This window comes from Torulaspora delbrueckii, chromosome 3, assembly GCF_000243375.1.
Source record: "Torulaspora delbrueckii CBS 1146 chromosome 3, complete genome".
NCBI classification, from domain to species: domain Eukaryota; kingdom Fungi; phylum Ascomycota; class Saccharomycetes; order Saccharomycetales; family Saccharomycetaceae; genus Torulaspora; species Torulaspora delbrueckii.
Window position 1 is genome coordinate 173,420 of NC_016503.1, and position 12,501 is coordinate 185,920.

General features: G+C 42.7%; 7 protein-coding genes across 7 annotated transcripts; 3 read left to right on the forward strand and 4 right to left on the reverse strand.

The window, feature by feature from the left end:
• Positions 1 to 151: 151 nt before the first annotated feature.
• On the reverse strand, positions 152 to 1,165 carry TDEL0C01030 (uncharacterized protein; the record flags this gene model as incomplete). The annotated part of the gene is made up of 1 exon (XM_003680155.1): positions 152 to 1,165. The coding sequence occupies one exon, from the start codon at positions 1,163 to 1,165 to the stop codon at positions 152 to 154; it is 1,014 nt and encodes a 337-aa protein (XP_003680203.1).
• A 504-nt stretch (positions 1,166 to 1,669) lies between these two features.
• On the forward strand, positions 1,670 to 4,720 carry RQC2 (Rqc2p; the record flags this gene model as incomplete). The annotated part of the gene is made up of 1 exon (XM_003680156.1): positions 1,670 to 4,720. One exon carries the CDS (start codon positions 1,670 to 1,672, stop codon positions 4,718 to 4,720), a length of 3,051 nt encoding a protein of 1,016 aa, XP_003680204.1.
• A 69-nt stretch (positions 4,721 to 4,789) lies between these two features.
• On the reverse strand, positions 4,790 to 5,359 carry RET3 (coatomer subunit zeta; the record flags this gene model as incomplete). The annotated part of the gene is made up of 1 exon (XM_003680157.1): positions 4,790 to 5,359. One exon carries the CDS (start codon positions 5,357 to 5,359, stop codon positions 4,790 to 4,792), a length of 570 nt encoding a protein of 189 aa, XP_003680205.1.
• Positions 5,360 to 5,585: 226 nt separating this feature from the next.
• TAF3 (Taf3p) lies at positions 5,586 to 6,653 on the forward strand (the record flags this gene model as incomplete). The annotated part of the gene is made up of 1 exon (XM_003680158.1): positions 5,586 to 6,653. The coding sequence occupies one exon, from the start codon at positions 5,586 to 5,588 to the stop codon at positions 6,651 to 6,653; it is 1,068 nt and encodes a 355-aa protein (XP_003680206.1).
• Positions 6,654 to 6,756: 103 nt separating this feature from the next.
• On the reverse strand, positions 6,757 to 10,416 carry RRP12 (mRNA-binding protein RRP12; the record flags this gene model as incomplete). The annotated part of the gene is made up of 1 exon (XM_003680159.1): positions 6,757 to 10,416. One exon carries the CDS (start codon positions 10,414 to 10,416, stop codon positions 6,757 to 6,759), a length of 3,660 nt encoding a protein of 1,219 aa, XP_003680207.1.
• A 223-nt stretch (positions 10,417 to 10,639) lies between these two features.
• Positions 10,640 to 10,999, forward strand: MRPS16 (mitochondrial 37S ribosomal protein bS16m; the record flags this gene model as incomplete). The annotated part of the gene is made up of 1 exon (XM_003680160.1): positions 10,640 to 10,999. The coding sequence occupies one exon, from the start codon at positions 10,640 to 10,642 to the stop codon at positions 10,997 to 10,999; it is 360 nt and encodes a 119-aa protein (XP_003680208.1).
• An 81-nt stretch (positions 11,000 to 11,080) lies between these two features.
• Positions 11,081 to 12,193, reverse strand: CIP1 (Cip1p; the record flags this gene model as incomplete). Its single annotated transcript, XM_003680161.1, has 1 exon — positions 11,081 to 12,193. The coding sequence occupies one exon, from the start codon at positions 12,191 to 12,193 to the stop codon at positions 11,081 to 11,083; it is 1,113 nt and encodes a 370-aa protein (XP_003680209.1).
• Between the last annotated feature and the right edge of the window lie 308 nt (positions 12,194 to 12,501).

A 12,501-nucleotide genomic window follows, 5' to 3' on the forward strand; every position in this document is an offset into this window, starting at 1 on the left:
TACATAAGTTGAACCTATTATTATTACTAGTACAAAGTCATGTGCCAGGATTCAATTATGACATCAACAGCATTTCTATGCTAATGCTTCCGGTTGATATTACATTTACAAAGTTTATTAAATTGCATCGACTTATATCTACAAAAAGTTCTTAAAAGAATGGCTTGATCATATCCTCCACCATATCCCACATCTTCAAATCCGTTCCATTGGTAAGACCTGCCTTCACATCAGTTCTAGGTTCACCCACTTGACCAAACGGGATGATATAAGCACCTTGATCATTTGTAGTTAGTTTTGGTGAGAGAGCAGCAAATAATTCAGAGTAGGCTCCGTATACGCTATCATAACCCATCCAAGAAATCATTCTCTTGGTAAGAGAACCCCAGCCTCTAGTTAATTGGGTTCGCAAGATACCTGGGAAACAAGATACAGACACGCAGCCAATATCAGTGACCATGTCCGCTTTCTTAGTGGCCCAGGCCTTGGCTTGCAATATATTTGCTGCCTTGGATTGGCCATATAGAGTTTGATGATCTGGCCTTTTCTCGATAGGAACATCTTTGAACGTCGGATTTTCCCAGTTGATACCGTATTCTCTAAATGCCATCAAATGAGTGCAAGAACTCACCCAAACGATTCTTTTCAAATCGCCATCCTTCTTGAGAAAAGCATCATCTAGAAAATGTTGTAGAAGCTGTGGTCCCAGAACGTTGGATGAGAACATGGCTTCGTATCCTTGTTCTGAAGTTCCATCGCTATTTGGCGCCATCAAACCTGCATTGTGAATAATAATGTTCAAAGAGTTATCTCCAAGTACATTTATAATCTTGGTAGCTGCACTCTTGATAGTGTTCAAATCCATGAAATCACACCCACCAATAACTCCAATAGTACCTTTAGATTTAACATCAGCTAGAATTTTCTCACGAGCTTCCAAGCCCTTGGACTCAGTCCTGACGACAGCAATAACGTTACAGTTCTTCTCGTAAAGCAATTTTACCACTTCAAAGCCAATCCCTGTATTTGCACCAGTGACAATGGCAGTTTTACCAGTCAGATCTGGATACTGCTGAGGCAAGTAGGCGGGCTTACCAGGATAAATGCCTTGCCATATACCAGAGTAAGTAGAGAGACGGCTAAAAGAAGGTGCAGGTTCAGTCATGAAGAAATACTAGGTTTTTATCAAGAGCTTCTTGGCCTACATTCGCCCCCGGTGCTGATTTTATATCAATCAACCAGAATTTATCAAGATATTTTCAAGTTTCGAAATATCGTAAGACTGCCAAAAGTATCCGCGGAATAGAGAGAGATATGGCTTAGCTGCAGGCTTGCCCATTTTGAATAGGTGTGGCAGGCATCTATCGATCTTATAGTATATCATGCTTTGTAATCAGTATTTTAGCCTTTTTTTCATGTTCAAAGAAGCCTTATGCTTGAACAGGAGATAATGCATAAAGTCTTCCAAAGAACAATTGAATATCAACTGCAATTGGAGTCTAAAAAATGTACTCCTTACTGTGTTTGCTGTCGAAAGCAGTAGTACCTTTTGGTAATTTTTTACTATTACAGGTAGAAAAAAAAAGTGCCAACTGTACAATTAACGCTTACATAGAGCACTGTTCAGGTCTGTAACTAGTCAATCAAATATAGAGCTAAACTAGTCTCGATGAAACAAAGAATAAGTGCCTTGGATATTCAAATCCTGGCTGAGGAGCTAAGGGCTCACTTGGAAGGCCACAGATTGTCAAATATCTATAATATTGCTGATTCAAGCAGACAATTTTTGCTGAAATTCAACAAACCAGACTCCAAGTTTAGCGTGGTAGTTGATTGTGGTTTGAGGATCCATTTGACTGATTATGACAGGCCAATTCCTCCAGGACCCTCGTCCTTTGTCGTGAAGCTGAGGAAACATCTCAAATCGAAAAGATTGAGTGCTTTACGTCAGGTGAAAAATGATAGAATCCTGGTTTTACAATTTGCAGACGGTTTGTTTTATCTGGTCTTAGAGTTCTTCAGTGCTGGTAATGTGATTCTTTTGGATGAAAATAAGAAGATCCTGTCCCTACAGAGAATTGTACATGAGCATGAAAACAAAGTGGGTGAAACTTATACAATGTTTGATGACTCCCTTTTCAATGTAAATAACTCGTCACAATCAGCCGATCAGACGATCAAATCAAAGAGCTATGACGTGGAGCTTGTAAGGGTATGGCTTGAAGAAGCACAATCCAAATTCTCTTTACAATCATCCATGCAGGCAGATGCTATGAAAGTCAAACAGAGCTCAAAGAAAAAAGCCCTTAAGCCATTAACGATTCACAAACTGCTGTTGAGCAAAGAACCCCATTTGTCATCTGATCTACTGTCAAAAAATCTGAAAATGCGGAAGATCAATCCTTCAAGCCCCTGTATTGAGTTCTTAGCTAAGGAAGACGTTTTGGTCGATCTGCTTAACTACACTGAAATTGAATATCATGATGTTCTCTCTAACAAAGACTCTCGTGGTTTTATTTTAGCGAAGAAAAATGTCAATTATACTTTAGGAAAGGATTCTGAAGACTTGGAATTTATTTTTGAAAATTTCCACCCATTCAAGCCGTTCATAGAAGAGCAAGATCAGGGAAGGTCAAGAATTACAGAAGTGCCAGGTGAATATAACAAGACCCTCGACACTTTCTTCTCCACGATTGAATCCTCAAAATATGCTCTTCGTATTCAACAGCAGGAACAACTAGCGAAGAAGAAAATAGAAGATGCTCGCTTAGAGAATCAAAAGAGGATACAAGCGCTGCTCGATGTTCAGTCCTCGAACGAACAAAAGGGACACGCTATCATTGCAAACGCTGATCTAGTTGAGGAAGCAAAGATCGCAGTCCAGGGACTGATAGATCAGCAGATGGATTGGCAAACCATAGAGAAGTTGATCAGAAATGAACAACTAAAAAAAAATAAGATAGCCATGGTCATTGATTTACCATTGAATTTGAAAGAAAATGCTGTAAACATTCTCGTTCCAGTAAGCCATGACGATGAACATAACAATGAAAGTGAGTCTGATGAGTCTTTTGTTGAGAGTTCTTCTGATGAAAGCGATAGTGACGAGGGAACCGATTCTGATGATAGTGAAGTATCTGATTTTGAAACGGAGGAATCTCGCAATGAAAGTCGTACTTCAAAACGCAAAGTCGAAAATAAGTTGAAAATAAGAATTGATCTTGGACTTTCTGCATACGCCAATGCTTCCAAATATTTTACTGTCAAGAAGACCAGTGCTGACAAGCAGAAAAAGGTTGAAAAGAACGTTGAGAAAGCCATGAAGAACATTGAACAGAGAATTGATAAGCAGTTGAAGCAAAAACTGAAAGAATCTCATAGCGTTTTGAAAAGAGCGCGGTCTCCCTACTTCTTTGAAAAGCATTTTTGGTTTTACTCGAGTGAAGGATTCCTTGTTCTGATGGGTAGAAGCCCTCTCGAGACCGACCAAATTTACAGCAAGTACATTGAGGACGATGATATCTATATGTGCAGTAGCTTCGATACCCAGGTATGGATCAAAAACCCAAATCGCACCGAAGTGCCACCAAACACTCTGATGCAGGCTGGAGTTTTCTGCATGGCTGCCAGTGAGGCTTGGTCGAAGAAGGTGTCGTCTTCACCACAATGGTGCTTTGCGAAGAATATCACCAAATTTGACCATACTAACAAAGGTGTTCTGGACCCGGGCTTATATCGTATAAAGAAGGAAAGCGAGATGAGTCACTTGCCTCCTGCTCAACTTGTGATGGGTTTCGGTTTTCTATGGAAAGTGGCAAACAAAAACGGCGATAATGAAGAGGCTGAAGAGCCAGTTAGCGAAGGTGGCGATGATGAAGAGGCTGGAGAGCCAGTTAGAGAAGGTGATGATGAACGTGAAGAGGAAGAAGAACATATTACTGAAGAGATTGCTTTTGTCAATGAACAAGACCCGAAAGAGGCAACTGGGGAATCTGAACAGGCTGCAGAAATCTCGCAGAAATTTAACGACATGGAAATTGAAATTTCCCATAATGCTGGACCTGAATCCAATGCCGGCCTTACCGATGCTACTAGCGTACTTCCTCAGATAAACAAAGGTGTTCGTGGTAAGAAGGGGAAATTAAAGAAAATGCAAAAGAAGTATGCTGATCAGGATGAAGACGAACGCTTAATGAGGTTAGAAGCGCTTGGAACGTTAAAGGGTCTTGAGAAGACTCAGTTGAAGGAACAAGAAGAGTTAGCCAGACAGCAAAATAGAGACTACAAGAAGGCTAGACGTGAGAAACAGAAAGAGTTGCAAACACTTCGGTTCACGAAGAACGAAAAAATTAAGGTTAATTACCAAAAAATCGCCAGTGAACTTAAATCAAATCCTGACAAGGATGATGAAGTAGTAGATGCTATCCCTGTCTTTGCTCCATGGCCTGCACTGCTGAAATACAAATACAAGGTCAAAGTACAACCTGGCTCTGCAAAGAAGACAAAGACCTTGAACGACATCCTGCATTATTTCTGTAACCGAACTGTTGACTCCACTATGACTGACAAGGAAGCTGATTGGCCCAGAGAACACGAAGCTATCACGCAATTAAAACCACAGGACCTAGTTCTAACCATATGCTCTGACAAGCTAAAAGTGACTTTGCCCGGTCAAGCATCCAGTGGCAAGGGCAAACCAAAACAGAAAAAGAAGAAATAGATTGAGCATTCCAAGCCATTGTATTAGTAGGAACATTCTACAAATTAAAAAGTTTTATATTTCGTGCAATTACATACCCTGTTGTAACCTCTCTTGCAACTTACTCTTAGCGAAGCCCCAGGCCCCTAAGAGACCCTTATCTAGATCTAGCGACATCTGTGGCTCGTTGGTTGGTGGTTTGGTTACTCTAGAAGCTATAGTTGCCGGATCCGTCTCAAGTATGATACCGTTATCCACAGTCTCATCAATTGCCAACAGAACCATATCGTAATGTTCTTGTATATTCCTTTTATCAATTCCAGAGTTCAAAATCAAATCTAGCGAATCTTTGAAAGCCGTGAAGGCCTGTTGCAGCACAATCTCATTTTCATCCATCGAGCCAATCAAGCACAAGGTCACGTCCAAATATTCCCTGTAGAAAACCAAACGATCTTCAAAGACCATGATCTCAGAGTCCTGTTTATGCGTCTTCTGAAACAATCGCTTCTCGAATTCCTTCTGTCTCTTAACGTTTTGCATCAAGCCTTTACGTGCATCCTCTGCCACATGAGGTGATTGGTAGTATTTTGCATGGATTCTATCCCCCTTGTTGTCCAAAATAAGTACTGCTTGCACAGAATACAACGAAAGTGATGACATCTCAACCAACTGGACCTCCAAGCGACGCTCAATGGCTCCAAATCAATAAGTCTCTTATAGTGTAAAGTGGTATAAACTTGACCAATTTTGACGTTCTTCACTGAATTTTGGCAAAAGAAGCCGGGTCAAATTTGAAATTTCAAGATTGGAAAATTAGCTTTACTATTGCCAATTCAAAGGTCCATTAGAGACTTGGAAGAGCATTTGAAGTGATCTATCGGTGACAATGGGGTCTAGTTCGGATTTTTATTTCGGACTACTGCGAGTTTCTATGATTCAATTGCTGAAATCGCATGGATTTGATAGAGCCAGGCCGACCACAGTGGATGTCTTAACAGATTTGTACATTAAATATTTTGCATTGCTCACTGAGGAGATAGTACGATCGGCGCAGTCAAGGAAGGATTGGGATGAAACGGTGGCTTTGCAGGATATTACGCTGGCGTTACAAAATCTTGGGGTTGTGAAACCAATGGATGTGCTGGATGTTTATGATGAAAACCCAAATTTGCCGAGTGATAGAGGTATGCAGAAATTTAAGAACTGGTGTGTGAATGACCGTCAGCCTGCCGACGCCCGTACAGTCGCTCTACCGACAGGTGACCTACTGAGGAGCTCATCGAAACCCGCAAAACCACTGTCATTGATTCCAGAGTATATAAATCAATTGCAACATGAGTCACAGCGGGATTCTAAGGGCAGTGAAGATGACAAATTGATTGAAGAACTTATTAATAACGGAGATGTGGATGATTGGATACGTCTAGTATTCGCTCGTCAAAGAATTAACTACGCCAGGAGGATATCAGGTAAAGAACCGCATAATATACAGGCATTACCCTCGATTTCGGGGCTGAAACATTCCGTACTGGAGCGTCCCAATGATATTAATCTATCAAATAATCAAGTACTTCCGAACTCGTGGGAACCCTCGGATGATGAAGATAACGAAGCCTCGAGGAAAGCTACAGAATTATTACAGAGATTGCCGGCAATGAGACCTGAATGGAAACTTGATAATGTTTCTCTTTCTTACGATCAAGGTTTAATAAACGAAGACGCTCAGGATGAAAATAATAATGAAGAAAATATGCATATAAGTGCAATCGACGATGTACCGACGACTTTGGCATCTGATGAAAACTTAGAAAGTCCTAGTAGTTCCAATTTCATTCTAGACATTGACGCCGATACTCAGTTCGCTGAAATGGAAGACATGGATAACACTTTTCAGCGCAGAGAGTCGTTGGACTTTGGAGGTGCATCACAAGACTTTGATTTTAATGGGTTTTGAAAGCTGAAAACACTTACAAAGCATTATCACCTTAATAGGTCATATAATTCAAGAATTATGATTAATATACATGTGGCATAAGCGGCAAGTCTTATGTAGAATTCTATAGTTTTCTCTTAGATTTGAATTTTGGTCCCTTCTTGGTATTTTTTCCTATTCTATTCCCAATGGCTCTCTTAGGTTTGTCCTTAACAACGTCTTCCTCGTCGTCGCTTTGATCTGCGCCTGCTCTAGATCTCTTTTTGAACTTCAATCTATTCTTTTGACCTCTAATCGGACCATTCTTGACAGCATCCAAGTACGCATTTATACCGCTGGTTACTGATTTGAGTGGATCTTCCTCATTATTCGATGATTTTCCAGTGCCCTTCATGATTAGTTTTCCTTCAGCATCAAAGTTGAACATGTCGTCTTGCAGCATTCTCCTCTTTTGGTCCTTTGTGAATTTCTTCGGACGAGTAGAAGAAATATGAGCTAACGTTTGAGAGTCTAGCAAATCAAGTGGATTTTCGCCTGATTCAACAATGAATTGCTTGGCCTGAGATTTTCCTTTATCTTGGTCGGCTTCTTCATCACCTTCATCTTCTCTATCAGATTGGTAGATGGCCTCGTCAAAGGCATTCATGAATCTTGAGCTCTTTGTTGAGGAAGCCGCGCGTGTGGTTTCGTCAGCATCCCCTTCTTTTCTCTTATTTCTGTTCCTCGTCTTTCTTATGTTAGTTAATAACTTGAGGTCATCCTCAGGAAAATTAGCTTCAACAAATTCGTAACCGTATTTCCTGATCAGTCTCTCGATGATGTGCTTAACCTTGGCCTTGAAATGACCAGTGTGTTCGTGGGACCAACGTAGAAGCTTTACGATGAGCGATGGTACTTTAGGCCTCATCAGTTCATCAGGAAGACCTAAAACGCATACTTTGGCAAACCCAATCGCGCTTTTGGCGATCTCTCTTGAGTTCGAAGTCAAATAAAGTTCGATGGTATCATAAATGTCTAACAGGACTGCAATATCAAGTTGATCTTTAAACTCAAACACTAGACAAGCAAATGCCGTGATAGTGCTGCTCACCATATGCTGCGACTCACCGATCAAACCGGCAGCCATAATCTTGAAGAATTCTGAAATGCTAGAAGGCTGGTCTGGGGTTTGTTCGTCATAGCCTGGGACTTTAGAAAGCATAATAATACCGTTGGGATCATTCATTTTCTTTCCCATTGCAATCAGGGTCTCGAAACCTGCTTCTCTTGACTTCTCATTAACATCCTTGGTGGCTAAGATAACTTCAGCGACCATTCTAACGATGAAATCTAGGTGGTTAGGGGGCAAGAGTTCAATGACTGCTCTGATAGCTGCCAACCTCGCGGACTTGGATGACGTTTGGACGGTCTCCGAATTGTCCAATATAATTTTCTCAATATCGGCCACATAGCTAGAGAGTGCCTCGACACCTGTGTCTGGCTCCGAAAGTCTTATGATGATTCTATAAGCCCTCTTTTGGGTCAAGGCATCTTTGGAGCTCACAGTTATGCCAAAGATTGAGAATAATGCAGGGTAGGAAGAGGTTGGCAAGTATTTCGACATGCAAACAACCAGGTCAAGCAGAGTCGCACTCAATTGAGGTTTTCCTTTAGTAGATTTGTCTGTTTCTTCTTCCATAGCATTTTTCAACAGAGCACAAACGTTATTGAATGTTTTCTCGAGGTCCTCGGCGGATGCAATCTTTAAGTATGCCTCGATGGTCTCCAAAATATAACCTCTTGCGTTGGGTGCCGTTTGAGTGTAGACATTGAACAAGACAGCTAGCAAGTTGGCGGCCTTACCCTTCAAGTAAGTTAGAGTCTCTTGAGCTCTAGCAACGGAGAAGTGTTGCTGTAACAAGATATCGTCAGCAAGGGCCCCATTGATGTAAGCCAAATTGCTTTCAACGAGAACTCTGAAAGCATGACAAATTGTAGTTCTTAGCTCCACCTTTTGATATAATAGAGAAGAAAGTTCGGTTGCTAGTTCATCTGTGAAGGAGGTCTCCAAATCGGTTGGTAACTCGCAGAAATGAGGCAAAGTAGACCACAGTTGATCGATGACAGTCTGAAAAATTTTCAATTGAACGGACTCTTTCGAGAGCGTTCCACATCTAGCCTCGAATGCTTGAATCACTGGGATTAATTGCTTAGTGAAAGTACTCATCTCAGTATTCCTCGTATAATCTCTGATAAGAGGTAGAAGCCATGCTCTACCCGGCTTGTTATCGGATGGCTGTTCAAGGTTTAACGGCAAAGCTGACAGCACAGTATCAGGTCCCATGGCGGAGATAGCTGCACCAATTACACCTTCAGCTTCGGACCTAAATTCGAGGTAGCTTTCCTCGTTGGTTCTCCATTCCCCAACAATCTCTAGTGGCTTGATGAAATCAGGATTGGATCTATACCTGAACTTGGCGATTGCTGAAGCCAAAACGGTTAACACCTCCTTCGCGCAATGGCTGTATCTCACCGATAATAGCTCTACCAGAGACTCTGAGATGTCAGCTAAAACCTGGTCGACAGTCTCGAAAGTCGTCTCATCTACGGCGGGAGGATATAAAAGAACTTCATCCTTGACAGCATCCGCTAGGATAGCCACAAGACATTGTGATGCACTGTAATAAACTTCAGGTGTCTCACTGGCGAGGTACTGTGACATGAGCTTGAAAACACCTGGGATTCTGGTCAGACACTGTAAAGGTTGATGTGTGGCGTACGCTGAGAGACCTTTAACCAGCACAGCAATCCATGACCCAACAACGTTGACGTCGCTGTTTGATGGAGTCAATGCGAAGATGACATCTAACAACCTGACCTGTTTATCCTCGGCCAGATTGGAGTTAGCGCTCAATTCAGAAATAACTTTAAACAACTTTTCGAAACAGTCGAAGGCCGCTGTCACCAAGTATTGGTCTGAACTTTTGGTCACTGCAAGCAGCAAATCGCATAGACCTTCGATCTGTTGACTAGGCCATTCACCGGTGGAAACAATGGCGTTGATCAGCCTTAAAATCCTGATCATCCTACTATTCAAATCGTCTGAACCACCGTTCTGTGCCTTCATCTTCTTATTCGATAAGGTAGAAGCCTCTTCCAGAGCTTCACGTAAATGATTTGCAGCGAACATCGCTATTTGGACCGATGCTACATGTCCAGCAGTAGGTGCTGCTGGGGGATTCTGCAATATAGTGTTAACTCCGTCGACGGCTCTCTTTCTGACTTTAGGTCTAGGATCCAATGACAACTCCAAAAGACCTTGTAAACCTCTCTCCGGAGTGATACTCAAATCCTGCGTATTATTCCACGCCTGAGCATCTTGGGCTATCAGTAAAGAGGTCAAACAGCCAATAGCTGGTCTAACCAGAGGCGCTTCTGCCTCTGCATCTGTAATAAAAGGTGCCACTTTAGTCAGTATCTCTGCAAATTTCGATCGCAGCAGCATTTTAGGAGCATACTGGAAGATTACATCCAGCAGATAGCACGAAGATATAGCCAACTGTAAATTACCGATCTCACCCGTCTCAGCTACAACCGCCTGGTCCAATAAAGACATCAATGCCACCAGATACTTGACAATATTCTCAGAGATCTCCTTTTCTTGCGACTGATCGATATTTTCCTCCACAGCAGACAGAATGATGGCGACATGTTTCTGATTCTCGAGCTTCGACCCAATCTGCTGCCTTATCTTAGCGAGTTTTTCTTCCAACTCAAGCCATCCGGCAACCTGATCTGCATCCATCGTACAATAACGCTAACAATCGTGGCCAAAAGAACTCTTTAAAGGCCTCGATGAGCTTTGAAGCTATGCGATGAGCTGCGATTAACTTCAAAATACTGAAAATTTTCAAGTGAAAAATTCTCGTCATAGTATACGCGGAGCATAATCGATTCATCAAGTTGAGCCTAATGAAGAGTGGAAATTCACTATATTAGTCAGAGAGGACTATATAGGTCGTTAGAAGATGGCAATTGGGTTGGTTAGGATACGGTTAGCCAGATTTGGTAGGACAAACAGCCCTGTTTACAACATTGTGGTGGCCAATGCACAGAAGGCTAGGGATGCTAAACCCATTGAAGTACTGGGTACTTATAATCCAATTCCTAGACCCCGTACAGTGAAGCAGAAGAAGCAGGGTGTGCTGGCCACAAAGGATGTGCAGTTAGATTTCGATAGAGCAAAGTATTGGATTGGTGTTGGGGCACAACCGAGTGAAATGGTGACAAAACTGTTGAAAAAATGCGGTATCTTGGATGAATCCTGGGGGAAGACCTTTGCTACGTCTAGGAAAGTAGTGACTCCCAGGCAGGAAGTTATAGAATGATGATTATAATCGTATTTAGTAGTTACATGTAAATAACGAACTGGGCCGGACGAGTTCATGACGATGATCAACATCTAATCTCTATCTCTTGAGCCTCAGTGCGTCTCTCTTCTTCCTCAGGGTCTCTGAGAAGACCGATTCATCCATTTGCGACTGGTTACAACACGCTGTTACAGGAGTGGTAGCTGGACTGCCCGTAGCTGTATTACTTCGTTGTCTGGAGAGCAGGTTAGTATGGTTAATATTTATAGTGAGTCCCGTACCGTTAAAACCAGGTGCCAGACCAGTCTCAGAAGACGTGGGTGTCAATGCAAACAGTCCATTGCTGTTGGAACGGGTTCTTGCAAGAAGAACCTGTGAAGAGTTACTTCTGCTGCGCATCAGCCCGCTCCTATTATTCGTCGTAAGCATATTACCAAAATAGTCCTGTGAACCTTTGGTTGAACAGTCCGGTGTTGAAGGCTTTGAAGATTGGAAAGTACTATTGTACATCATTTCCATGAATTGTGGAGGTGGTGGTGGCAGCGAAACATTCGAGTTGGTGCGTGAGAGGTACCCGTCTTTGCGTACTTCCTCAAGCAATCGACGTCTTACGAGCGTTAGAAGCCAGCTATTGCGTTCGCACCCAATCTCTACCTCACGAATCTTACACTGCTCCAAAGCGATCTTAGCAGTCCTATTCAAGATTGCTGATGGAGGATTTGTCGTATCAAAGGGTGTCACTGTAGGATCACAATATACATTCTGGTAAACCTCCATGAGTAAAGCCATGAACTGAGGTGTAAAATTTCCCGATCCGCTAACGGCAGCATTTGCAAAGGCCTGCTGTCTTAGCCCACCATGAAAATCTGATATCGAGCTCGCCAACGAACTCACACTATTCTGACGGTCCTGCATTTGCAAGTAAGGTGGGAATGGACCAGTCAACCCGTCTGGCACGTCCTGCCTACCGCCGTAACCAACGGGCGTGGTTGCCACAGGTGTCTGCACACCGGGATCCACGTATACCATCTCTCCTGTCTCTTCAAACCGACATCCCTGACCACAAATCGACATGGGAACCGGCTGCTGCACTTCCACATCCATCAGCACGTCCTCATCCTCATCCTTCGAACCATCGTCCTGATTCACAGCATTCCCGCTGCTCCTATGCCTCGAATGGTAGAATTTCCGGTGAAACCTGTCGAGCAACATACTAACCCTCTAAATCGCGAGTAAGGCGGATCTCAGCTTTCAAACACGACGTTCACTCTCTCAACTGAACCGCTGGCCGGTATAAATAGTGCCAAGGACCTGCAATAGTCGTTGCTTGGGTCCTTTATGGTTGCGTAATTCTCCTAAATGGGTAAAGAATTTTTCACCTTGAAGCTAAATCGCGAGCTCCTCGAGCATTTGAAATCCCAATTTGGGAGGAAAGAGCAGGCATTGGCAGATCCCAAGAGTGGGATTTCAGTCCTTACCCCGTCAGGTCCGCGTCAGTTATCCAAGATGGTCGTTTAGGT